At 50.6% G+C, this 27,334-nt stretch overlaps 1 protein-coding gene across 10 annotated transcripts; it reads right to left on the bottom strand.

The window, feature by feature from the left end:
* Positions 1 to 70: 70 nt before the first annotated feature.
* On the bottom strand, positions 71 to 27,145 carry VPS37C (VPS37C subunit of ESCRT-I). 10 transcript variants are annotated; one of them, XM_036924711.2, is made up of 6 exons: positions 26,892 to 27,119; positions 16,655 to 16,735; positions 6,703 to 6,801; positions 3,957 to 4,128; positions 3,130 to 3,212; positions 71 to 2,397 (listed from the first exon to the last, which is right to left on the bottom strand). In XM_036924711.2, the coding sequence occupies exons 3-6, from the start codon at positions 6,793 to 6,795 to the stop codon at positions 1,651 to 1,653; spliced, it is 1,095 nt and encodes a 364-aa protein (XP_036780606.1). In that variant the 5' UTR covers positions 6,796 to 6,801; positions 16,655 to 16,735; positions 26,892 to 27,119; the 3' UTR covers positions 71 to 1,650. The 10 variants fall into 10 exon arrangements, with proteins under 10 accessions (XP_036780606.1, XP_057363008.1, XP_036780616.1 ...); XM_057507025.1 differs by having other exon boundaries at positions 26,896 to 27,119; XM_036924721.2 differs by lacking the exon at positions 26,892 to 27,119 and adding an exon at positions 26,703 to 26,885.
* Positions 27,146 to 27,334: the final 189 nt, after the last annotated feature.

Raw genomic sequence — 27,334 nt, 5'->3', positions numbered from 1 at the left:
TCCTGCAGGCTGCGGAAGAAATCAGTGGGCTGGGCAGCCGTATCACTTCTCAAATCCACCGGAGCCACCGTGCATGTAACTCATCAGTTTATTATGGCCGTTAATTACACAGACACACCGGCAATCGTTCATTCAGTTCAGAAGCACTCAAACCAACAGAGTCCATTAGTGATTTCCCTTTATAAATAACTCATGAGAAACAAGCCCAATCGGCAAGGAACTGACAGCATTAATGGAGCGTCTCATCACGCACACCCGCTGATGGCATGCAGGCCGGGGAGGGGGCAGGCACCGGAAGGTGGACTCTCCTCCTTGGCCCCCAGCACCCCAGGCCCACCAGATGCTGGGCACCCAAGTAGTAGACGTTTCAAGGCACAAATGATCGACCTCCTAACCAATAGCAGCGCCAGATCTGCTCTTGAGACCTGGTTCACATCTGGACCAACCAAGTTAATGCTCTGTTCATCACACCCCCTTTGGTCTATTGTCATTTTTATTACTGAACATGCTAGAAACCCCCAATGTGCTTGGGGGCCTCACGTGGCACAGAGTCACGATCCTTGGCCTTTACATTCTGAAGATGAGAGAGATACAAAGAAAGGGACTCCAGTATAGTGATGGTGTCTGAGAAAGCACCATTTGGAAAGTTACTGTTAGGGTATCTTTTGATGTCTGTCTCAGGAGGAATACTAGGGTGAAGGAAAGTTGTATCACAGGAGCCTGAGGAAGGAGCTGGAGGGAGGGGGCTGAGGTGAATGAGATTCAAGGCACTAAAGGGGTGGACGGAGGGGGTGGGCCTCAAGGGCCAACTGGAAGTGGAGGGCCCCAGAAAAGGGAGGGTAGCTGGCAGCAACCTGGCCCTCCACTCCTAAATGAGCCCTGACGTGACCTCAACCTCCTGGACCAGAGCTCTTCCCTCCCCTCCAGCCAGGGGTCCCAGGCTCCCCCCATTGTCCAAACAGCACAAGCAAGGTCTGGGGTCCACCTTCATGATCCCCAGCCTTCTCTCTGTGCCAGCTCTGCTGCTGTCATTCAAACCAGCACACAGGACAAGCTTATCTGACTCAGCCTACCAAAATTTGATTATGGCTTCATGTGACTGAAAAATCATGAAGTGTGTTTCCCAACTGTTCTCTCTCCCTGATCCAACCTGGCCATGGTGGGTGGGACAGGCCGTCCCTGAGTGGGCCTCAGACAAAGAGCTGCATCCCTTGACGTGAGCACCACGTCAAATATGCCAAATCCCAGAGGAGAGGGAGGGGGTGAGCAGGGGCCAGAGACCTGGCCACCTTGCAGCCAAGATAACTCTGCATTTGGTTCAAATGTCTGTGAGTGCTGGTCCAGGTAGATGTCCACAAACACTCACCGACGCTCACACAGACACCCTGCCTGGCTCATACTGGAAAAGCCAAAGCCGGTCACCAGAAGGAGGCCAGTAAGCACTGTGACCGTGTGTGCGGCCAAGCCAGTCACACTGCCCGTTGCCTTCCCCACCAGCATGCTCCCAGCCAGGCTCCCGAGGCCACCCAGTGTTGACCCAAGACCCCCCCGAGTGCCAAGTCCAATTCCAATTTAACCTTGAGCCTCAGCGGTTGGCGGGCAAAAGGCTGTAGTGCAAGTGGAAGTAGGGAAGGACCAAGGGCCTTGTGTCTAGTATCCTGGCCAGACAGGACCCTGAGGTGGTGGAAACCCATACGGAGGGGCAGGCCCAGGGGCGTAGGGCGGCTGAGGGGGTCCTGAGGGCTGGGGGTGGCCTGGGAAGCTCGGGGGCTGGGGCTGAGTTGGGTAGGGAGGTCTTCCTCCAGTTGAGAGGTAGGGGGGCTGCTGAGGATACCCAGGACTTGGGATCCGGCCCCGCGGCAAGGGGTACCCGGGGCCAGAGGCACCAGTGGGGGCCAGAGGATAGCCAGGACGGGACGGTGGGCTCCTCTGCGGGGACCAGGAGTAGCCCACAGCAGCCCTGGGTCCCGGCTGGGCTGACGGGTAAGGGGGGCCCAAAGGGCTGCTGTAGGAAAAGGAGGGCTGGGCCACCACCGGGAAGGGCGCCGGCCGGAGCATGCCTTGGGCAGTGGGGCCCGTGGGCATGCTGGGAGTCAGGCTGTAGGGCAAAGGGTAGGGCGGCATTGCTGATGGGGGCAGCGGCGGGGGTGGCGGGGGCTGCTCATCGGCCACCGGGGGTGTCACCTGGGGGGCTGGGCGAGCAGGGAGCGGTGGGGGCGGTGGGCGGGGAGGAGGGGTGTCACCAGCCGGCTCCAAGGAAACCCTGGGCTTCCTCATCACATCCTGGAGCTTCTCCACACGGACCCGGCGCAAATGGGACAGCATCCTCATGGAGGAAAAGTTCTCGAGAAATGTCTCCAAGGGCACCTCACCCTCCAGGAACTTCTCAGCCATGGTCTGGAAGACAAGGTCCAGTGACAATGGAGGCCTCCTAGGATCAAGGCTACCACATTCCCAAGTCAAAGGTCAGCTGTGGCCTCTGACCTCAGCCCACCTCAGATGCTCCCTACCTTCTCTGGTCCCCATTTGGGAATTTCTCTTTATGGCCCTTATCAGTGCTGACACACTATACATGTGCTTGTTGGTTTACTGTCTGTCTCCTTCACCCAGGGAGCAGCCACTCTCTGTTGTGTCCACTGCTGTCCCCCACCCCTGCTACTGTGCCAGGCTCACAGTGGTGCCCCCATAAATGAAGAATAACTGAACACCAGCTACTCAGCTGCTAGTGTGGGCCAGTCCAGGGTCTGTGAAGAACCAGAAGCCTCTCTCACCCACAGCATGGAGAAGTGGAGACAACCCATCTGCCCAGAGACTGAAGAGATGCCGAGAGAGGTCGGGCAGGCCGCATGAAAGGAGGTGCTGGGGGCCTGGCTGCAGTCCTCGGGGGCACCTTCTGCACCACACTCCCCTCCAGGTCCTGTGACCTTGCCATCAGCCACCTATTTCTGTTTCATCCCAGATCTGGCTCCCTGTCATCTGCATAAAGGCCTGCACTGGGACTGAAGGTGTCGTTCATCTTTGCCATTGCCTAAAGCACCCCGGTCCCACCTGGCAGACACTGCAGGTTACACAGGCTCCAGCCAGGGGCTGACACTACTCAAGGAGGAGGGGTGTCAACAGTCATCTCACCTCAGATTCTTCTTCAATCTTCATGCCTTCAATCTGCAGAAGGTCTAACAAGGTCTCTGGCTGCAGGGCTGCAGAAAATTTCTCTGGGAGGGAGGACAGAAAGGTCGACATTTCAAAAGTGTCTTTCGATTCAGTGTGGGAGGCTGTGGTTTTCGCAAAGGCTCTCAGAGTCCTCTGCGCGCTCTGAGGCCCAGATACTGCCCTGGAGTCTGCTATGGAGCCCCTTGCAGTCCAGTCCCTTGGGGCACCGTCCTGAGCAGGGGGCTGTTCCATGCCCAGCCTGGACCTTGGCTAGCCAGCCTCCCCGACACGAGCCTGGGAGGCAAGGACTAAGGCTTCAGACCTCAACCCTGGTCTGCCACACAGGGAAGTCACTTTACCTGTCTGAGCGCCAAGCTTCTTCACTCTCAAGACCAGGACAGCCCGTCCCACCTCACAGATGGCTGGTCAGGGACTCAGAGAGCCTGGATCAGCTCTGTAAGGCACAGACACTGAGCTGGCGAAGTTGCCAGCAATAGTGTGAGGGATGCAAGCTCTCTGGATCAAATCCCAAGTCCACCTCTATCTAGTGGTATAACCCTGGCAAGTTCTTGAACTCTGAGCCTCATTTTTCTCATCTATGAAATGAGAACAGCAGCAGCACCTGTTAGACGCCTGCTGTGAAAAAATGTATGTACAGCGCCCAGCACAGGGCTGGACATGGTGACCCACAGCAGCTGCCGGCCCTTCCCGCCCTTGGAGGGGCCATCTATTCCTCCGTCCTACTCCAGCAGCGACCCCCAGTCCAGCCTTGAACGGGGACCCTGAGTTAACACAGGAGCCCCTACCCAGCTGTGCCTTCTGCTCCTGGCACCGCTCCACGAGCTTCCGGAGCTCCTGGTACTTGTCTGAGAGGTTGGAACGGCTGATCTCCAAAGGACCTTGGAACTCCAAATTCCGCTCAGCCAGGCTCCGGTTGGTGGCCAGGGCCATCTCCCGTTCCAGCTGCAGGTCCTGGACCTAAAAGACGGGATACTTGACCAAAAGAACCACCACCGCTCACCGCATGGCAGACAGGACCAGGGGTTTCTGGAACTCACAGCTCACCATGGGGAACCAGGTAAGACTCAGCCCTCAACTAGAGTCAGTGGACCTGGGCTCAAACTCTGAGCAGAACACTCCAACCCAGGACTCCACTGAATCTTTAACCCAACAGACCATGTGGTGGATACACAGGAGAAATGGCACTGATAGTTGACAGCTTGCCTGAGGCCAGCTGATGAACAGGAGCCAGGCCCATCACAGGCTGTGCAGAGCTCCAGGAAGGGGGTGAGACAATTTACACAAGACAGTCAGAGGTTCTCCACAAGGGCAGGGACTGAAAGTCCCAACTACTTATCCCCACGGTTCAGAGTCAAGGGACTGATTCTGAGGTGGACTAGGTGGCCCAACCAGACCCCAGGCTGGACATGCAATGAGACCCCAAAATAAAGTTCACTCTGAAGGATGAGAAAGCCAGTGCCAGAGATGGAGTCTGCAATTTGTGCTCCAGACTGGAAAAAAGGGACACTACAGCTACCTTCCTCCCACAGGGGTGGCTGCTGGAGCCCAGGGATTGCAAGGCCAGGCCTCTGCCTCTCAGGTCTGCCCCTGACGGCAAGCTGCCCCCATCGGGCTCTCTGGTTTGCTACCGCAAACACCCTCTTTAGCCCCTCAGCAAGCAGTGGCTCAGGGATGCTGATACTCAGTTTCATTAGCCCTGAAAGCTTTTCTTTACTTGGGTGGCTGATACAGAATGGGTGGCCTAAAGCCCCCTGCTCAGCTGTCCCCTAGGGGCCCACAGGTCCTCAGGTACTCCCATGTGTCCACGGTATTTCCCTGGGTCTTCACCAATAAATCTCTATCATTTTCCCGTAAGCCTGTCCTATCCATTTCTGCCCACTCTCCCCACATATTTCTGTTAGGGATTCACAGTAAAAGGTCAGTAAGGCAGTTCTCGAACCCCACCCAAAAGAGCTCCTGGCCACCATTCACACTCTATGTGAAAGACATATTCTCTAACTCTTTCCTCCAGGCAGTGTGCCCATCCCAGTGAGCCGCTCCCTCTCCTCCCAGCCCCACAGGGCCTAATCACGATTTACCACGGACGCCTAGGCCAAGGGGCCTGAGTCTAGGTTGCGTGCACCACTTGGCTTCCCCCTTTACCTCGGGAGTGTTTTTCCCCTCAGAGGATTCAAATCAGTTAGCCAGACGTGGCTGCACGACTAATTCAAGCCGCGTTTTGTCCAAGAGGGTGTTTCCGCTTACACTTCCTGTGATCCTATCAGCCTGCTCAGCCTGGACCTCAGCTAATTATCATTATTTCACGGCTCACTCCCCCGTTTCGCACACTTCAGAGCAGACCTCAGAACTGCCACCACACTGTGCTCAGGCAGACTCTAGAAACACTCGGTGCTTAGTATGTGACAGGCAGATGGAAGATGAAGGAGAGCGGACCTGCTCTGTGCCCAGCACTGCCAGCTCAGAGCCAGACCCTGGCAGAGCTCCCGGCCTAATTAGCTATTTGAGCCTGCCTTGGAGATTCACCGAGGCAGGCTTTGCCTCCCATCCTCGCTGAACGAGTTCAGGAGGCAGGACGGGCCACACTGAGTCCCCACACCCGCCCCCTACTCCGTCCCCTCCTACCCCAGACAGATTGCTCATTTGGGAAGAGGGGCAGGTGTGGGCGGGGGTGGCACGAGCACCAGCAAGACAGGAGCAAAGGACTTCCTCCTTGCTATGCACCCCTTACAGACAAGGAAATGCTCCGGGGAGGCAGAGGCAGGGAGACGCTGGAAGGGGTGGCTTCCTTTTCTGGGGGGAACATATTGTGATTCACAGAAGAACCATACCATACTTGTCTACTAGTGAAAATACAAACATTGCAAATACTGATCACACGAGCTTAGCATCATCTGCGTTTGTGTCTCTCCGTAGCATCAGGGGCAGGAGGCAGCAGCTTCCAGGGCCATGACCGTGGCCACATCTGGTCGTCTGACTTCTCCTGCTTTGCAGGGGCATCACAGGGTTAAGGAGATAGGGAGGGAGGGCAGGGAAAGCCCTTTATAAGGTGTAAAGCTCTGTACATTCAAAAGGGTTACTCCTGTGAGGACTGGGATTAGGAGCGGAGACAATCAGGTGCCAGTTATGACAGGAAACGGGACCACACCGGAGAGGAGCCGACCTCCAGCCTAAGAGGGGCTCCTCCTGGAGATGCAGAGCCAGACAAGGCCCTTGGGGAAAGGCGGCTATGAACAGCCCGAGTGCTTTTAGAAACTGCCTCCAAATTCAGGCTGGAACAACAGTGTGGGGACTCCCAGGGCATCCAGGTCCCTGGGAGACACCAGGAAGCCAAGCTCACGCAGGGGCCCGGGACTCCCTGGCACCGCCCCTAGGACTCCCTGAGGGCCCTGGACCTGGACTGAGATCTCAGAGGCTCCTCTGGCTGAGTCCAAACAAGGCTGAAGGCCACACAAAAGGGAGATGAACTTGGCCCCAGTGTCTTGAAGAAGGGCCTCAGTCCCAATTGCTGCGCCCAGGCCAGCCTGCCTCTACCTCGGGGGACTCCTGGGCCAGCCGGTCGATGACTTCTGGGTCATTCTGCATCTTCTCCAGCTCCTCCAGGGTCTTGTCCTTCAGCATCTCCATCTTTCCCTGGTAACACAGAATGGCACTAAAGTGAGGGAGGTGCAACTGGGGGAAGGGGCCCTCGAGCCAACATACATTATCTGTCAAAGACAAACTAGTGTTTCCCAAAGAAGCTTCCACACAACAGGGAGGATCGAGGGCCACGGGGTCCCATCGAGCACACTCTGGCCACCCTGCACAAGGAGCCAGTCTACCAAACCATGAAGCAGGATACGTGGAAGCACCGGGCAGCCAGAAGCAAAACCATGATTCCTGATGGCGCTAGATGAGGCTCCCCAGGGAGCAGACAGGAAGGCAGGAGGAGAGAGCCAGGCGGGGAGGGACAGAGGCTAGATCTGGTGGAGGCCGCCCACAGGCCCTGAGGCCAGCATGCCCTCAGGGAGGTGTCTACTTGTCTGAACAGAAACACACCCTGCCTTCCACACGGGGGCTTTGAGGGCATCACCATCACAGGCTCGAGCACCTTGCTGCCTATGCATTCAGCGCACCAACAACTGGGGTTTCCCTCCGTTTTCTCTCTGCAGAGGCAGCCCTCCCCTCCCCAAGTGCCTCAGAAATGGGCTCTCATGTGTGGGTCCTCTTTGGAGAAGAACAAAAAGTCACCAAATTTAGTACCAAATGATTTCACTCATATGTGGAGTACAAGAACAAAGAAAAACTGAAGGAACAAAACAGCAGCAGAATCACAGAACCCAAGAATGGACTAATAGTTACCAAAGGGAAAGGGACTGGGGAGAATGGGTGGGAAGGGAGGGATAAGGGGGGGAAAAAGAAAGGGGGCCTTATGATTAGCATGTGTAATGTGGGGGGAGCGGGCACGGGGAGGGCTGTGCAACACAGAGAAGACAAGTAGTGATTCTACAGCATCTTACTACACTGATGGACAGTGACTGTAATGGGGTTTGTGGGGGGGACTTGGTGAAGGGGGGAGCCTAGTAAACAAAATGTTCTTCATGTAATTGTAGATCAATGATACCAAAATTAAAAAAAAAACCTGACAACCAGAAAAGACCAAAAAAAAAAAAAAAAAGTCACCAAACTGGCCCCTACGGCAATCAGAGGAAAGGAAACTGACCAACCCAAGTGTCCCCTTTCATCCTCTCCCTCTGTTGCTCTGCCCAGAGGGCCATGGATCGTCTGTATGACAGAGGGGTCCCGGCCAGGCGGAGGAGGAGCCCCAGGGGCTGTGCAGAGGAAGCACACACGTCCAGGATTCGCATCCCTCCTGCTAACAGGATCTTCGGTATCTTTTCTCGATGCGAGTCTTACAGTCTTAATACAGGTTCTTCTCATTACAAAGGTTATGTTAGTTTTCCGAAGATCCCAACACTACAGAACCTGGACTCCCCCCGCCCCCTGCACCAGCACTCAGCTCGAGGGAGCCAGAGCCGGCAACCAGGCCAAGGAGGCATTCTGGGATCAGGAACCAGAGTTACAGCTGTGTGGCCAGAAGCAACCTTCCCCGGGTCTCAGTTTCCCCATCCGTAGTAAGATGGGAATAGCACCTCCTAGGGCCATCAAAAGATGAAAGGAGAAACTGATAAACAATGACCACACTCCCACTGGCTAGGAAAGGCCTGGTTTCGTCCTCATGCTCCAGGACAGCTACTGATGGTGCCCTTTTCATGTTCAAGAGAGCCCATTTCAACAATAAATTACATGGCCACCCTACTGATAAAGAGCTATCCTAACAGTCACCACCACCACCTGTTACCTCCTGAGGGTTGGACGTAGCCCCCAACCTCTAAGGCAATGAATGTCAAGCTCGGGTAGGGTGCACCCCTGAACCTGGGGAAGATGGTGGGAAATGCAGGTGCCCAAGCCCCAGCTTCAGCTTCACAGCTCTGGGTCAGTAGGCTAGGCCAGGGCCCGGGAATCCAGAATCTCCCCTGGAGAGGCCGATGCAGCCAATCCCAGGCCAGATGCTAAGAAAGATGATGGCTCCTTGCTAGTCATGTTGACAACAGAGGCCACCAGTGTTTTACTGGACACCACAGAACACGTTTTGTGTGTGTAGCCTCTCCTAATCCTGCCAAGGTAGCAGCAATCACCCTGGTTATACATGGGGATCAGGAAAGTCAGCAAGCAGGGGAGTCAAAATTCAAACCTGCAGTAGTCCACACCTCACCCTGCTGGTCTAAAAGCTGGGGAGAGAAGGGCAACAGCAGACTGAACAGGCCCCGAGAAGGAGAACTTCCCAGGCACGCTGCCTTTCCGTAGCAAATTCTGCTAAGCAGGACCAGCAGAGCAACATTCTGGAGATTTGAAACAAGTCAGGGCCATGGACTTGGTCAGAAAGACCTAGTCTGAGTCCAGGCCCTGCCATAGCAGAGGGACCTCACACAAGGTACAATGAGATGACCAGGCAAAGCGCTGACCTAGTACAAGGCCTGGCCTAGAACAAACACTGGTGAGAGACTCCAACACCACCAAATCACTTATGATCACAAATGCCTCCAGGATGGCCCAGGTGAGCACCTGCTGGGGCCCAGCCCCCCACCACACAGGGTGCCTGCTCCTCCCATGGTCAGGGCTAAGCACAGACACGCTGTTCGCCCAAGGACGGAGGCTGCCTGAGGCAGCCGGCTGACCACACATGGGCACACCTGCGAAGGCCCCAGCAGGTCCAGGACCCCTCCCACCCTCAGGGAGCTTTGGGGCCCACCAAGACAGCCCTGAGCAGAGCTACGGCTCTCTGGGGTGGGTACCTGCACTCCTCAACCGCTTACCATGGGACCGTCGCCCGCCATGCCCAGCAAGCCCCCACCTGAGGCAGCACGCTCACGCAGCAGATGGCCACTTCTTGGTCTCAGGACGCCTTTCATTCCTTACATGACTGAGGAACCCAAAGAGTTTCATTTATGTGGATTTTAGCTTTCGACATTTACCACATTAGAAATTAAAAGCAAGAAATTTTTAAATATAAGAATACACAAGCCCCATATTCCATTAGCCACTCGAATGACAACATGATCTTGTGCCATATACCCTCTGAAAAACTCCACTGTATATTCACTCAAGAAAGAGGGGAAAGGAAATGTTTTAGATTATGAAAATCATTCTCACCTTATGGACAGCCTAAAAGGGTCTCAGGAACACACTTTGAGAACCACTGGCCTAGCAGTTAGGAGAGTGGACTCTGTGGAGCCTGGGCTATGAATTCCTCTCTGCCACTTAGTAGCATTGTGCCTTAGTTTCCCCATCTGTTAGAACAGCTGTGCCTGGAAGACAGTGAGCACTACATTAAGTATCTGCCATTACTGGGGCCCTCCCAGCCCCCATACAGGTGAGCACGGCTATTACCCTCCTCACAGAGAGGCAGGTGAGGTAACCTGTACAAGGCTGTACAGCTAGGGAGCAACCCAACCAGTCCAGGGGCTTCTCACCCAGTGCGTCAGAATCACCCGAGTCCCTGCTTAAAGACAGTCCTAAATCTTCCAGCCGGACCTAGAACTTCAGAATCACCAGGGTTTTGATTTGCAATGAAGTTCTCATTTTAACTAAGCTCATTTTCATCTGCTGTCTTACTTTCCCCTTCCTCCAGTGCTCAGGAACTCAGGCAAGTGCAGCCTCATCTGAGATAGGAAAAGCAAAGAACCCAGTAGAGGAAGAGATCTAGCAACCAGTCCATGCAGGGGCTCAGTCCCCCCACCACCATGCTGTTCCTCCTGAATGTCAGCAAGGACCCCGCATGAACTTTTCAGTGCCTGTGGCTCGGCTCATGAAGGTACAGTGGGACAGAGCATACATGGCAGGGGTTTTTCACGCCAGGATTTAAGGTCCAGACTTGCAGTCCACAAAGAGCATCACCAGGTGAGACAGGGTCAGAGGCAGCCACCACAGTATGAAGACCAACCAGCAGAACACAGAGGCTACAGCTCTGGGCAAGAGAGCCCAAGCGGTGCCCACTCCACAGGGAGGGTCAGACGAAGGGCACACCTGCTGTAAAGGCAGGTTTCTGGCAGACCAGGAGACCCCCACTACACGTAGTCCAAGTCAGGATAAGGCCTGGGGCAGGGTGGTCTGTGCCAGGCCCTATACCCAGAGGGCACTGGGAGCTTACTGGGCAGCAGGCACTGCTGCAGGACCCACCCTATAGCTAACCCAGAGGACTGGCTTCCCTGACCAGCTTGCCTTCACAAGCCACTTTTTTTTTTCCCAAGAAAGAGAAATGTTTTGATAGAGAAAAGTCACCAAAACAAAATCTTTGTAAAACATTCAAGTATTTCACATTTTGAATTGTTTTCTCACCGGGGCTGACGAAAGCATATTCCTGACTTCTATGCAGACCTTGTGTGTATGTCCATCCTTCTGGAACTTGAGGTGGGTGTTTGATGGATGAGTTTGTGAAAGCAAAGTTTCCAAGGCCCCAACCACAGGCTTGAAGGACCCAGGTCTCACAAAGGGGAGACTGATGCTGCGAGAGCCTGCATAAGCCGGCTCCTGCTTTCACAGGGGGTGTGACAGCGCCAAGGATGAAACTTGTCATCAAAGTTTGGTAAAAAGTGACTGTAGATATTTAGCAAGAAAGGAAACTTTCCTTGGTTAAATAAATAATGGTGGACAATAAAGAAATAAATAAGTGAGCTCCCCAGATAATTCTGGGGTGTGCTGAAGTGTGTGCCATTACACACAGCCCCCTTAGAGCCAGTCCCCTCCAACGACCATCCCAAATGATAATCTTCCTCTGGAATCTAATGTCCTACACCTGGCTGTGTACGATGGCCTTGAACTCCCTATGGCAAAATCCCTGTAACATCTACTCGGTGACCTGAAAATAATCACATTACCCTTTTAGACAGCAAGCATTCTCCCCCAAGTGGCCCATCATCTCCCTGGCATCAGCCCCCCAGAACCTGATCCCTAGCTGGGAAGGATGTGCTTCTGTGTGGGGAAGTGCAGCCCCATCGCAGGTCACCACCAACCTCCCTCAGTCCGAGCACAGGAACAGGAGGCAGGCGTTCTAGCTGCCAGCTATGATGACTATCTCTGTCACTCCCTAATTGGGAAACATGACCACTCCCAAATTCAGAAAAGAAACATCTTAGTCTCATGGTCACAAATAGCCTCGCTCCTGCGTCAATTCCCTTTCACTGCAGGTTTCAAAACAGGCCATGGCATTTTAAATGCCTCAAGAACTGGGGCTCTCCCAAGTCTTTGTACAGATAGGCCAGCCCCCATTAGAAGGAACTCTCAAGGTCTTCTTGCATATCCGATGGCCTCCAAACTACTGGAAATGAACCTCCTTCCACACAACAAGGGCTCAGCTAAGAAGGAATCGGCTAAGGGGGGTGCAAGCTGATGTGCTTTTCTTCTAATTGTACCTATTCAGGTTTCTATTCGACATCTCTCTTCATTCCACCATGCCCATTGCACAAGCAATGAAAACAAGGCACAGGGGCATAAAACTAGCCTGTGGTGACAAAAGGGGACACCCAACCCAGAAGCACTGACCCTGGCCTGCTGCTCCTCCCCCTGGGCTCCACCCCCAGCCTCCTCTCACACTGCCTCCTCACAGGGCACTGCTGGCACGTGGGACCACTGCACATCCCCACTTCTTCAGGAATGACATGTGCTCAGGATCCCACATCCAGAGTCTTTTTAGGGACTCAATTTTCCCAACTTGTAAAATGGGCCCTGATGGTCATATGGCTCGTTTCTTCAGAGAGCAAAATCATTTTCAAACTCTTCCATTAATTTATATAATTAACTCCAATAAGTAAAGTGAACACAAGGCTAATTACCCCAACTTCAGAAATGAAATGAAGCCCAGAAACAGTAAGGACATTGCCCAAGGTCCTGTAAGTTGTTGGGGTTGAACCCCTGGGGCCGAGTCCCCTTGCATCCCTGGTGTTTTAACTCTAAGAGCACTTGGGCCCTGCCTGCTCTGCTCATCACAGGCAGAGGTTAGTTTAGTCAGAAGGCCAACCAAGATGCAGAGATTACAAGCCCATGCAAGCACGCTGATCATCAGCGCTCCTGCCAGGTGCCTGTCCCCGGGAAGGAGGCAGCCCAATCCCGAGGCTCTCAACGCAGGCTGGTGCAGTCATGTGGGATTTGTCGCAGCACCACCCACCCCTAGAAGTTGCTGGTGCCTGTCTTTCAGAAGTCATAAAGACAGCCTCTGCCCCTCAGAGCCATTCAGTGAGGCTGAAAGCAGCAACTCCTCTGGGTCCCTAATTTGGGAAAGGAGGGGAGAACAGGACAGTATTTTGCCCACAGCCAGAGAGCAGGTACCCTAAAGCCCGGGCACCCATTGGCAGCAGTGTTCTGCCTCCCAGTCACCCTGTGTGTCAGAAAAATCCAAACCAGTGCTTCTCAAAGTGGCCACAGCTACCAAGGATGTCACAATGCAGAGAACTAGGGGTTATTAAGAAGTTATTTGGGGACCCAGAGTCCACAGGCTTTGTGTCCTGAGAGACCAACAAGTCCAATTACCTCACCCCTCAGTACCTGCATGGTGACCCAGACCCCCTTCCACTTACCAAGCTGCCCAGGAGGATACTAGGTACTGCCCGGGTGGGGTCTGGAGTCTGCTGTTTGGGTGGAGGGGACGGGAGGAAGAGACAAGCCCCTCGAAGGTAGAGAGAATGTCTAGTTTACCTCTATCTTCCCTGTGCCTGGCACACTGCACACAGATAGCTCCCAGTCACATTTGCAGAAAAATGGACAGAGGTGGGGATAGAGAGAACAAGTCCATCAGCTACTGGATGAGTCATGCAAGATATGGGGATGCAGGGAGAGGACTTCCACTTGTTCACGCCCTCACTCATTTCTCCACGCCTTTACTAAACAGACATTTACTGAGCAATTATTACATGCCAAGAACTGAAAAGGATCCCAAATACAGGGAAGAAGGATATACGGGCACAGAGAAATATAAATATTTATTATTATTTATTATATAATAAACACAGCTAGACACAGCCTTGACATATAAAAAACTGATGCTCTCAACACAAGAAAACAACACAATAAAAAAATGAGCAGAGGACCTGAATAGACACTTTTCGAAAGAGGACACACAGATGGCCAACAGGCACGTGAAAAAATGCTCCACATCACTTATCATCAGGGAAATGCAAATCAAAACCACAATGAGATATCATCTCACACCAGTCAGAATGGCCACTATCCAAAAGACAAGAAATAACAAATGCTGGCAAGGATGTGGAGAAACAGGAACCCTCCTACACTGTTGGTGGGAATGTAAATTGGTGCGGCCACATGGAAAGCACTATGGAGGTTCCTCAAAAAACTAAAATTAGAAATGCCGTACGACCTAGTAATTCCAGGAAATTACCCAAAGAAAACAAAATCTCTGATTCGAAAAGATATGCACTGAGAAGTGACTGGTGGTTAGCACTGAGGAGGAGTTGGGGTAGGTGTGTGGGTGAAACAGGTGAAGGGGATAAGAAGGCACAAAATCTCAATCATAATATAAATTAGTCACGGGGATTGAAGTATAGCATAGAGAGTATAGTCAATGGTTCTACAACATCTAAGTTGACAGATAGTAACTAGTTGGGGTGAGGATTTAATAATGTACATAACTGTCCAATCGCTATATTGTATACTTAAAACTAATATAATGTTGTATATCAACTATACTTCAATTTTTAAAAATCCCGGATGGAAAAAAATTTTTAAATAAACAAACAAAATGATTTAAAAAAAAGAAAAAAAACGGATGCTAACTCTCCCCGAAGTCCATTTGGTTTTTAAAAGCCAAACACTTCACAGCAAATCATGGTGAGTACAGGTGAGAGGAAGGTCCCAGAGGAGTAAGGAGAGGAAAGGGGGACAGCTCTCAGGCCCTGGATTCAAGAAGCCCACCAAGGCCTCACTGCAGGGGCACCTGTGCTGCGCCCAGTCAGTGGAGCAGTGACGGGAGGGCCCTCCTGGGAGCCATGCTGCATCAGCAAGCCGGGGATGGGAGAAGAGGGCTCGTGAGCATGCAGTGGCTACATGCATCACAGGCACAGCCACACCTCTTTTGGGGGGGTGGTGCCGTGGACTCAAAGGAGACCAGACTGAGATGGGGTGGGACAGCAGCATATGCGCTGATCTGTGTTCCTCCACCAAGAGGAGAAAATGTCACTGCTTCCTCACTTACAATCTCAAAGAAGGAAAAAAGCTTTCTTTCCTTTTCTTTTTTGTTTTGTCTTGCTTTGTTTCTTCCGCACTTTCACCACCAGAGGTCACAAACTCGGGCACCTCCAGGGGCCAGGCCAGCACATGGGAGGCCAAGCCCTGGGCAGGGATCGGGTCTGCCTGGGGAACACAGGTCCCACCCAGCTTGGGCACCTCCTGTAGGCGGGAGGGCAGCCCAGCTTTGCCAGACCAGCCAGTTCTCCAGGGAGACCCAGAGCTATGTGATATCTCCCCATTTTTAAATTTCAGTAGCCAGTTCAAAGTTGTAAAAAAAACCACTGGCTGGGCTGTGGCTTGTAATCTGAAATCAATGCGGTCCCCTCCATCAAAGATGTGTGCTGACAGATTCCGAAGAAAAGGAGGGAGGGCAGAGGGAGAGCAAAAGAGGTATTTCCCAAAGGTCCCGGAGCACTCCTGCTGCCACAAAGCACTGGGCATGGGGGCTGACAAAGCTGGGGGAGCACCAGCCAGAACCCAGGAGGCAGGCTTCAGGGGAGCCCTGGGCCCACGCAGTCCACACACCAGGATGGAGGTAGAGGAAGCTCTGGCCATTGGCCTTTGCTGTTCACACCTTTTGTCTCAACTTCTTTCCACTACCTTCTATGCTGCCTAAATCGATCTCACATGCTTCGAACATGGGGAATACAATTCAGTGGAAGACAGCGAACCTGAAAGCAACTAAGTACACCCCAGTGGATTCTGGCTGGGCGCTGTGGCGGGAGGGGGGCTACAGAATGAGGCTGTGGAGACGGGATGCTGGGAAGGGTTCACGCTCGGGGCAGCCTTCTAGAGCTGTCCTTAACAGAGGAAAATAAGCAACACATGGATGGCATTGCTCAGTGAGGATCTCTGCCAAGACTGTTCAGCTCAAAAACATACTTTCAACTGACATCAGATCCTTTGTGAGGATAAACTTGAAAGGAAATAAAAAAAGCAAAGATGGAAAGCAAAGTGCATCATTTTCTAAGCATAAGGGTGCACAGATGAGACTAAGGTGCGCAGTGTTAGAGATGGCTTGCTGTGTCCCCCATAAATGGTTGTTATTACTGATCTTTCAACTTGACTCCTGAAGAACAGAGCCTGCTTATGTTCAGAACTCAGCAGGATGCTGTCCTCAGCAAGTACTAGTGTGGTAACTACTCTCCTTTACCAGAACTCAGGATAAAGGACAGACTCCTTGGCTGACTGCACAGGGCCCTAGAGCCCCAAATCACCCACTGGCACCAAAGTCTCTGTCCAAAGTCAATGCCAGCTCCCCCCGACAGAATGCAAAGGAGGAAAGCACAGAATCTGGGGACAGATGCCCTGTGTTTGCACTCCAGCTCTATAGCTCTTCAGCTGTGTGACTTTGATCAAGCTCCTTGACCTCAGTTTTCTTATCTGTAAAATGGGCACCAGGATGATATAATCCCACCTGGGGGTGTCTTGTGCCTCAGGTGAGCTAATGGCTCTAAGAGGGCTTTGCAAGCTCCTGAGCAGTCAACAAATATTAATCATTCTGCCTCTTGGGGATAATCTGATGATTAAGGGCAATTCCTGACACCCCGGGACTGAATATTTATTGAGCCAAGCAAAACGAGGCTATTATTGAATCGTGTAACACAGAACTGCACCTGATCAGGCACGTCTGTTTTCCCAGCTCTACCTGGGAGATAAAGCACTGGCTCCAGTCACTCCCCACTCCCTGTTACCAGACAACACTTACTTGCCAGCTTCTCCGGACCTGAAATCACACTGCAAAGAGAGTCCTGAAGGCCTTCAGCTCGGGTCAATTTTCCACATCCACCTATAGCAGCATTCAGAAGTCATTACCACAGCAACCCGCACAGCTCAGTCCACCCATGTTATTCCGAATTGGCCCCATCCCAACCCTCACGTCAAAAACACCTGCAGTTGCCTTAGAAATCTTCTCAGTCATGCTGCTTGATGAGAAAATACTTGTTGACCTGATCTAGTTTCTTTTCCCCAAATGATTCCAGCCATGCACCCAAGTATCAGACTGTTCAGTCGCCTGACTTCCCACAGGAATTAATGAAAAAACAATGAAACCATCATGAGCTTCTCACCCGGCCCAAAGTACCAGCAAACTGAACCTCCCCTCAATTTGAAAAGTTGGCATATAAGGCCCAGAAGGGAAACTTTTTAAGTTTTCACTCTTTCTAAGGAATTTCTAGGCTGGGGTTGGAGATCCCTCCCCCAACTAACGCTAAGTAGTTAAGACCGTGAGAAGGGCAGCGCAAAGAGTTCAGGGCTTTAGAGCCAAACATTCCTGGATTTAAGTTTTCTAGCTATATGACCTTGGGCAAATTATTCAGCCTTTCTTATTCTGTTTCTTGATGGTAAAACAGAGCTAATTCTATCAACATCCTGGGATTGTTCTAAGGATTTAATGAGAATTAAACAAGACAACCTCTGGAGGTGCTAGAAAACCACCACGCAGGTGCTCAGCAGTCTCTTCACACACCCTGTTGTTGTAAATGCTGCCTGACAACCTGGCCAAGCACTCAGCTAGGCTCCAGGTTGGGGTGGGGGGAGAGCAGGTCCCAGGGGAAGCAAAAGGTGTGGCTTTTGGAACTGGGCTGCAAACCAAACTGCACAAAGGTCCTGAAATCTAAGTGTGCCCACACGTCTACAGGGGAGATCTACAACCTCTCAGGGCAAGGCTTCTGGAAGGAAATGGTCATCTTTACATAAATATTTACAAAATGACAACCACTTCTGAGATCTACTGAATAACTCCATCTGACCCCCCTTTACCCAGAGGAAGGTCCAGGAATGACAATTACTGTGCCAAATGGGGGTCCAGGGCACTCAGGACTGACAGAAGCCTTCGCTAAACAGACTTCCCCACTCCATAGGCTAAGTGGCCTGGCTGGGGTACCCCATACAGCAGAGAGCAACCTGCAGGGCTGGGAGGGCTGGCTGCTTCCTTTCCTTTAATGACCCAGCCTGTCCCCTGAAGGGACTCTCCCAAGCCTGTGAATCTTGCCTCTCACAAAGCCCACATCTCCACTCAACCTCATGCCTCACCTTTCTCTCTCCCCAAACCAGATTCTCCTCCCCACCTCCATTTCCCCTGGTGACCTCTGCTTCTCACCCTCACTTCCAGTCCTCTAAGCCATCTCAGACATGCAGACATCCCTCAACTCTGTCCGACTGCCAGGTTTTTTCTAGTCATTGTTCCAAAGCCTTCTAATCCAGGCACCTCTGGATTAATTTTTAAAAAAAAAAACTGCTTCCAGTTCCCTCCTCCTTCCCTAAAGCCAGCCATCTCTACCTTCCCTCCCTTCCTCCCCCTCCCAGCTCCCCAGCCCACTCCTCAGCCAACCTGTCCAGACATGCCGGGCTGCCTCCATCCTCTTCTCCCACCTGCCTGGTGCTCCATTCCCGTTGTTTTCCTAAACTTCTCCAACTTTTCTTTACAGGAGAACATTTTGGCTTTTTTCCAGATAAAAGAAACACTACCCCAAGCCCCCAGTGCACAGAGGCCAAGCTCTGGGTGTCGGGGTTGGAGGGAGACCTAGTCTCCCAGGTCAACCTCCTCCTAGGCCTCGAGGGGGCCCCCAAGTCACCTTCCCAGAACGTGGCCTGAAAACTGCTGCTCTAACCCTCGCCTCTGCTGCCCCCAACCCTCCCTGCCACCCATTCCCCAGCCCGCTCCTCCACCCCTTTCAGCTGTGGTGTCTCCCCACCAGCAAAAAGAGGTAGGTGGGGAGGGCTCTGTGTGGTGGTACTTGCAGAGCACCCCAGAAGGGCAGGGTGATCAAGTCCTTGGGAGAAGGGCAAGGAAGGCAGCCCAGAAGGGCGACCATGTGAAGAACAGGCAGGTGTCGTTAGGCTAGAGAGGGCTCAGGGCAGAAGAGCAAAGGCAGGGTGGCAGGGTGGGGGACTCCTTCACAGCAGGGGTCAGAGCAGGCTTTGCCACTTCCCACTCAGTCCCCTCTAAGCCGCACCATCCCAGAGGCAAAATGGATGGTGACAGTCCCCAGAGCGAACGTACAGAGCGCTGTTGTAGGGGCTCTACATGCAGCAGCTCACGTGACCCTCCTAAAGGGCTTTCAGCACTGTATATCCTTGGGTTCTCCTCAGTTTTCAGATGAGAAAACTAGGTCAAAGAGAAGTCTCATGCCTGCCCACAGCCTCACAAGGAAGACATGGAGAGACCAAACTTCACCCAAGGCGGTCTGGCTCTGGGGCTGCACCTCAGTCAAATCCATGGCCATGGAACGTAGTCCGGCTCTGGGAACAAACTTAATAGACGGTTGTTATTACTGATTGTTCAACTTGACTCCTGAAGAACAGAGCCTGCTTACATTCAGAACTCAGCAGGATGCTGTCCTCAGCAAGCACCAGTGTGATAACTACTCTCCTTTACCAGAATTCAGGATAAAGGACAGACTCCTTGGCTAACTGCACAGGGCCCTGGAGCCCCATATCACCCACTGGCACCAAGAGCAGGGCCTCCTTCTGACCTCAGCCCTGCAGGGGAAGCCCAGTGATTAAAGGCTCAGAGTCCAGACGGCAGACAGCCCTGCACTCTCGGTCACTGCTGACCAGAGAGCTTGGGAAGGTTACTTATCTCTCCACACCTCATGTCTTCTATAAGAGGGGGCTTTTGTAAGGATAAAATGAGGTGGGGCCTGGGAAGCCTAATGCCGGGCTCAACGAATGGTCGTGATTTTCATCACTGTGGCTGAGCTCACACACTCAGTCCATTCCCTCTGCAACTCCAGTACTGCCCATGCGGGCTTGGCGGAGAGAGAGCTGAAGATTTCTCCAGAGACACCACCAGTCAACAGTGGCCTAACTCCAACGGCTGGATGTAACTCAGATCTTCAGCGTTCAGCTTCAATCAATATGATGGCCAAAACGTTCTTGAAACTTCCTGACAGTAAAATACAACCCAGCTCCTTAGAGAACTCTTCCTTCTCTGGCCCATGCTTCTGGCTTGAAAAGAAAACCAATCGAAACTACTTCACACCAAACTTCCATTTGTTTCTCCTTCGTCCCAACTGCTCAGAAAGGACCTCAGTCTTCAGTGGTCAGTCTCCACCCCACCCCATACTTTCTGACCTGCGCAGAGCAAGCTGAGCGAGCAGATCCAATCATCCCTTTAGGAAGGATCAAAGTTAAGGTTAAGGCAGAGACACACTCAGGACAAACACTCAACAGTCTGTAAGAGGCCACTCAAGGTGTGTCTGTTCAGAGACCAAGGTGATGAGACTCCCTGTTCTTGCTGACTTGGAGCCAGCTAGGCTGGTAGGAAGTAGAGTAACTGTAGACCCTAGCGCTGCCGGGGATGTCTGGCAACAGTGTAGCTGCAGAAAAAGAGAAGCCAGCCAGAGCCTCCTCATATCTGCTCTTGACTCAGGCAGGAGTCTGCAAAGGCCATTACCAAACAGGCAAAGGGTGGCAACACCATTTCAGCAGCTGCCCTGAGCTCTGGACTCATGCTTGTGCAGCATATCTACTCTGAGCCAGCCTCTCCAGCCATCTTCCACATACCCCAGAAATCTCTAGAGAACAGTCAATCAGAGTGCTCACATCCCTCCCGAAAACTTTCCATAGCCCTCCAGTGCTTTGGTATTACATTGAAAATCTTGTGTTCCCTGGTGTGACATACAGAGCCCTGTATCAGCTGCCCCCAGTCTCCCTTTCCAGCAAGATCTCCCTCGACTCCCTGACAGACTGCTCACCCTACCCCACCTCTTCCTGTTCTACCTACTAGTCCCAGAACTAACATGCTTTCAATCACTTGAAAAATACTGTGCATCCAAATAAAGATCCACACAGCAGAGATCCTGCCCTCAAGGAGTTCCCGGCTCTGCCGCCCTGCCTTTACTCTTGCCATTCCCTCTGCCTGGAAAACTCTTTCCTACACCTTCTCCAGCTTGAAAATGCCTGCCCATCCTTCAAATGTCAACTCCTCTGGGAAGTGTTCCTTGCTCCTTTCTCAGAGACTTCATCCTGCCCTCCCATGGTACTCTGGAAGTACCACCTAGCACTGTTTATACAGGAATCTTCCTCTGGCAAGAACATGAGTTCCTCAAGGGCCCAGCCCATGTCCTGCTCTTGTCTCTACCCAGCAGCCAGGTCAATGCACACACACAAGGCACTCGATGACTGCCCACTGAAAAGGGACCTCCACTCTTGGCCAACCTAAGGGAACAGGGACCACATTTACTCCCTTGCCTCAAACAACCAAAAAAACAGACAAAATAAATGGAACAACAGTTTCCAGACATTGGAATAAAGCAGCATAGGAGACTGAGTCCTGAGAAGGAAAAACGAGATAAGCTCTACAACTGCCTGCACTTACTGCCTAGGGAGAGTTTCCAGGCCATGGCACAGGGAATGGGGACACAGGTGGAGCCCAACAGTCTCTCCAAGTGGGGGAGAGGGAGTTGGGCATCCAGGGAGGCAAACGCAGCCACACTTCACAGGACCAAAGACCAGGGGGGAGAAGGTATGCAGAGAGAGGATTCTGGGAACCTCAGAGGATCCCCCCCAAGTGTTCAGCTGAGTGCTGACAGTACGGGTCAGGATTGGAGGGAACAATCCGTGGACCTCAAACTGAGCCGAGAATAACTAGTGTCCCCACCAGCCAGAGTGGAAAAACCTCGTAACTCATACATCAGTAGAGCGCTGAAGAGAATTTGCCTTGATAGTGGGGAAAAATTAACCCAGGTCTAAAGACTGTTCTGATCCCAGCTAACAAAGCTTTAAGACAAGTTGTTAAGAGATCAAAGTGTTTGCAAGTAACTTAACAGCATCCCAAAACAAAGCCAAGAATATTTATTGAAATACAAAAATACCCAGGGTAAAATTCACAACTGACATCCAATCAGACATTAGCAGACATACAAAGAAGCAAGAAACATAATCCATGAAGGAAAAAAATTAATCAGTAGAAACAGACTCATAAATATAGATTAACAGAATTAGCAGGACATTTAGATGGTTACTACAACCATATTCTGCATGTTCAAGAAGATAAAGGGAGCTTGTTAAGTAGAGACATGGAAAATATTTTTTTAAATACCCAAATCAAATGTTTAGAGATGGAAACTACAATGTCTGAGACAAAAAAGTATACCAGATAGAAATAACAGTAGATTAGACACTACAAAAGAAAAGATCAGTGAACTTGAAGAAATAGCAATAGAAACTATCCTCAACAAATCACAAAGAGAAACAAAGACTGGGGGGGAGAAACAGAGCATCGAAGAGCTGTGGAACAACTTCAAGCATTTTAATACACAGATAACTGGAATCCCCAAAGGAGAGAAAGAATGAGAATAGAGAACATATCTGAAGATTTACTGACTGAAATCAAATTTGATAAAAACTATAAACCTACAGATCCCAAAAACTCAATTAACCCCCACACAAGAAACATGAAGGAAACTACACCAAGGCATGTTATAATTAAATTGTTTAAAACTAATGATAAAAGAAAAACAGCCAGAAGGATAAAAGACACATTAAAAACAGAATAAAAAGAATGACAGCCAGAAGAAACTGGAACATCTTAAAATATTGAAAGAAAAACAGTCAACCTAGAATTCTGTATCTAAGGAAAATACCATTCAAAAACTAAAGCAAAATAAACACTTTCTCAAAAGCTGAATAAATTCATCAGCAATAGACACATGCTGTAAGAAATGTTAAGGAAAGTCAAGTCCGAGGAATGGGAAACAAAATGGAAATCTGAATCTACACAGAGGAATGAAGAGAACCAGAAATGATAAACATGTAAGTATAAGAGAGCTTTTCTTTTTTTTATTACTTTTTTTATTAAGGTATGATTGATATACACTCTTATGAAGGTTCTACATGAAAAACAATGTGGTTACTATATTTTCCCATACTATCAAGTCCCCACCCATACCCCAATGCAGTCCTGTCCATCAGTGTAGTAAGATGCCACAAATCCACTATGTGCCTTCTCTGTGCTACACTGTTCTCCCCGTGATCCCCACACCATGTGTACTAAACATAATACCCCTCAATCCCCTTCTCCCTCCCTCCCCACCGGCCCTCCCACACCCCTCCCCTTTGGTAACCACTAGTTCATTCTTGGAGTGAGAGCTTTTCTTTTTAATCACTTTACAAAATTGACTATTTAAGGCAAAAATAATAAGAATGTGTTGTGGGATTTATAACATATGTAGAAGTGAAACGTGTGACAAAAGCAGTACAAAGTGCAGGAGGGGGGAAATGGAAGTATGCTATTTTAAGGTTCTTATACTATATGTAAAATGGTATAATATCACGTGACGATAGACTCTGACAAGTTAGAAGTGTACACTGGAAGGAAGCACAAAAAAAAGTTATACTGATAAACTAACAAAGGAAACAAAAGGGAATCATGAAAATTACTCAGTCCCAAAGAGGTCAGGAAAAAAGGATAATGGGAAGAGCAAGCCTGGGTAGACTGAAAACAAACAGCAAGATGATAGAGTTAAACCCAACTATACTAATAATCGTATTAAAATATAAATGGGCTTCCCAATTCAAAGGTAGAGATTGTAAGGCTGGATTTTACAAAATGCAAAACTCATCTATATCCTGCCTATGAGAAACCCACTTCCAAAATAAAGACAAATAGTGTAAAATTAAAAGGATGTATAGAGATACACCATGCTAACACTAATTTTGTAATCCCTACAAATTTTTAATTGTGGTAGAACACACATAAAATTTACTCTCTTAACCATTTTTAAGTGTAGTTTTGTGACATTAATGTACATTCACACCTCTGTACAATCATTGCCACCATCCAGAACCTTTTCATCTTCCCAAATGAAACTCTCTGTCCATTAAACACTAACTCCCCATACTTCCCAACTCCCAACCCCCACCAACCACCATTCTTCTTTCTGTTTCTATGAATTTAACTACTCTAGGAACCTTATGTACGAGGAATCATGCAATATTTGTCCTTTTGTGACAGCTCGCTTCACTTGGCATCATTTCTTCAAGTTTCATCCATATTGCATCATGTGTCAAAACTTCCCTTCTTTTTAAAGCTGAATAATATTCTGTGGCGTGCATGCACCACGTTTGCTTATCCATTCATCTGCCAATGAACACTTGGGTTGCTTCCACCTTTTGGCTAGTGTGAATAATGCTGGTATACAAATATCTGTGTACTTAATAACAGAGTTTCAAAACACATGAGGCAAACACTGAGAAACCTACAGGGAGAAATGGACAAATCCATAATTATAGTGAGAGGTTTCAATGCCCTCTTTCAATAAATGATAGAAAAAGTAGATAGAAGAACAGTAAGGAGATAGAACACCTCTAGAACTCTCCACCCAATAGCAAAAAACATATTCTTCTCAAGTGCTCACAGAATATTTACCAAGGTGAGTAGTCCATACCCTGGGCCATAAAACAAGTCTCAGAAACCTAAAACAATTCAAATCATACAAAGTACATTCCCTGTTTACAAAGAAATTAAATTAGAAATCAGTATTTACTGGACAGCAAGAGAATGATGTAATACAATAACGCTGACTCTGCCTCTTTCACTACTTAAAATCTTGCCAAAGACAGAGCAGTTAAATTAGCAATGGAACTAAATGTACTTACATGTCTTCAATGCTAGGCATTCCTGACCTGGGTTATCTGTTTGATATTCATGATTGGGTTTCTCCTTTTCTCTCCTCTCTGGCTCATCCTGAGCCCCAGGGGCCCCACCTGTCAGCACCAGCTAAACCACGACAAACCTGTTTAGTATTTGCTCAAGTCTTTTACATAAACCAATGAACAGGAAGAGCAATGAAGTGGAGGGAGCACCTGCTCAGGAAACATGCCTTTGAAAGTCCCAAAAGTCTCTCAGAGACCGTCGCCATTACAGCGTTTGCTTCTGTTATGAGGCCCTTATCCTGGAACAAATCTGAACCTTCTGAAAACTCCAGACCCGAACAGAAACTAACAGAATTTCCCAACTACAGAGATCCAAATGGTTTAAAACAAAGTCTTCAATGACTGATAATGTCAGTCTGGAAAAACCCTACTTGTACTGGCCAACAGTGCCTGGAGATGATTCACATGGCTAGTTACCTCAGCACCCTTTTAGCAGCAGATTTCTATCAGATAGGCAAATTTCACAGCAATCGGCAAAAAGAAAACAATCCTTAGAAACAAGTTTCTGTTCCAAGCTCAGCAAGTTTACAGACTCCTTAAAAGCAGTGCTTCCCAACTTGCCTTACGTTAGAATCACCCAGGACCCGTGTTAAAAATAGATTCCTGGGACCCCTCCACACACAGTCTAAGCAAAAATCTCCAGAGGTGTGGCTCCAGAGGTATTTTTAACAAGCATCACAGATGATTCTTAAGGTCCAGCAAGTACATCAGCTTTGAAATGAAGAATAATGGGTTAACAATCCCAGCTCAGTCCCTTACTGGCTTGTGACCCTCCCCAAATTATCTAACACCTCGCCAACTCAATTTTCATCTGTAAAATAGGATCCCCACCTGCCTTGGAGTGTTCTCAGAATTCAGAAGTTCAAAAAGCCCCTAAAACAGTGCCAAGAACACATAGCAGCCAAGCAAGAAATCAGAAGCTGCCCATATGAAGAAGTCACAATGAAAATTTTCTATCTAATGGAAATTACAAAGGCACCAGTCCAGATTTCCAATAATCTAGGAAAAAAGCTTTTCTGGGCTCTGTTACTGCCAAGAACAAAGGCTCTTACTTCAGTGGCCAGTATTTGCACCCCAAATCCTCACTTCCATCTGAACCAGAGTCTCAGGCCTGGGCAGGGATGCAGCTTTGCACAAAAGGCAAAGAGGTCTTTCCTTCTCCAATCCCTCTGTCTCCATCACCTCTAGCTCTAGTGCTGAAAGTCCCAGACCTGCGAGTCGGGTGGCAGCATCTTGGGTGCACCAGCAGGAAATGGAATGCGGTGGACGGGGTCTGAGTCAGCAACAGGATTACTGGGACACTGCTGAAGTCAAGGGAAGTGAAGTTTCTAGAGCTAAAGGTGGACGTTCCTGGGGTGAGGGAGCCCAGGAAGCACTGAGCCGGTTCAAGGGCTGAAAAAACCTGATGGGTAGAGTCAACTCTGCCAGTAACTCACAACAGTCCCACGAAACTCTCTCCCCCATCCATGAAGTGGGAAAATAAGCACCTCACTGGCTGTGAAGAACCAGGCATACTGGGTACATTATGTGTGTGTATATATATATATATATATATATATATGTGTGTGTGTGTGTGTGTGTGTGTGTATACACATATGTATAGATTTGTATGTATATATGTGTGTGTATATATATATATATGTGTATACACACACACACACACACCACTGACCTCTGTACCCAGGAGGAACCAGGCACATACTGGAGATGAACACACATATACATAAACACACACACCAATGCCCTTTGTACCCAGCAGGTCCCAGGGTAGTTTGGTCAGTGATGCTGGGTGGTCCAAGTCTGGGTCCAGAAAAAAGGTAAGAACAGAGACAAGGCTGAAAATCCCATCCTCTCACTGGCCGGGGTAAAGGGCACAGGCCTGGGAAGCAAAGACCAGAGTCCCTTCCTCCTTTCTGTGCACCGACGTCCCCTGTGCCCTCGGGCAACTCTGATCCCACTCCTAACGCCTGTTATTCATCTATACAATGGGCACACTGGCTCAAACGTTACTAGAATTGTGACCAGCAAGATGCCCACATTTGGCGTGGCGGCTGGAAGGTGGCGGGGATGGGATGGGGCAGGCATGAAAGGGATACCTGTGGGTCAGCGCAGCCCACCCGCTTCCACTGCGAGGGTCAGAGGCGCCGGCCGCGGCGGCAGTCACGCGCCCCTCGCGCCCAATCACCGGCCTCTGCCTAAGGGAGGCGGGCAGGCGGGGGCGAGCCGGGAGCCACTGGCAGCACCACCCCTATCGCCGTCCTCGCTCCTCCCCGGGTCCTGCTCACCTACCCCGCGCTCGCCGCCGCAGCCGCTACCTCCGCGGGTTAACCCACAGCCCGCGTCCACACTTCCGGGTCCGTGAGGCCCGCCCCCTCCCGCCGGATGTGACTCTCCTCCGACGCCCGCGGCTGGAGCGGGGCCCACGCCACTCGTCCCGCACCACGTTAGGCGTCCCGCGGGCCTGAGTCACCCCGCACCGTCCCCCCAACACGCACACTCGCGGACACCCGGGACCATACCCACGGGAGCGTCCACAAGATACCACCCGCGCGCGGTGGACGCCCGGCCCCGCCCCAGAAGGGACACCGCCCATTGGGCGGAGACCAGGCCTCCGTGAGCGAGTGCGCCTGCGCGGGCTTCCTGGCTTGTCTGACGCGCGAGGGAGCGTTTGCTCTGTTTCACGCGCGCGGCTAAGCCTAGGCGAAGCTGATCAGAGTTGCCCTAAAGG

Source organism: Manis pentadactyla, chromosome 9, assembly GCF_030020395.1.
Source record: "Manis pentadactyla isolate mManPen7 chromosome 9, mManPen7.hap1, whole genome shotgun sequence".
Classification (NCBI taxonomy): Eukaryota; Metazoa; Chordata; class Mammalia; order Pholidota; family Manidae; genus Manis; species Manis pentadactyla.
This window is presented reverse-complemented; position numbering and strand designations above follow the sequence as displayed.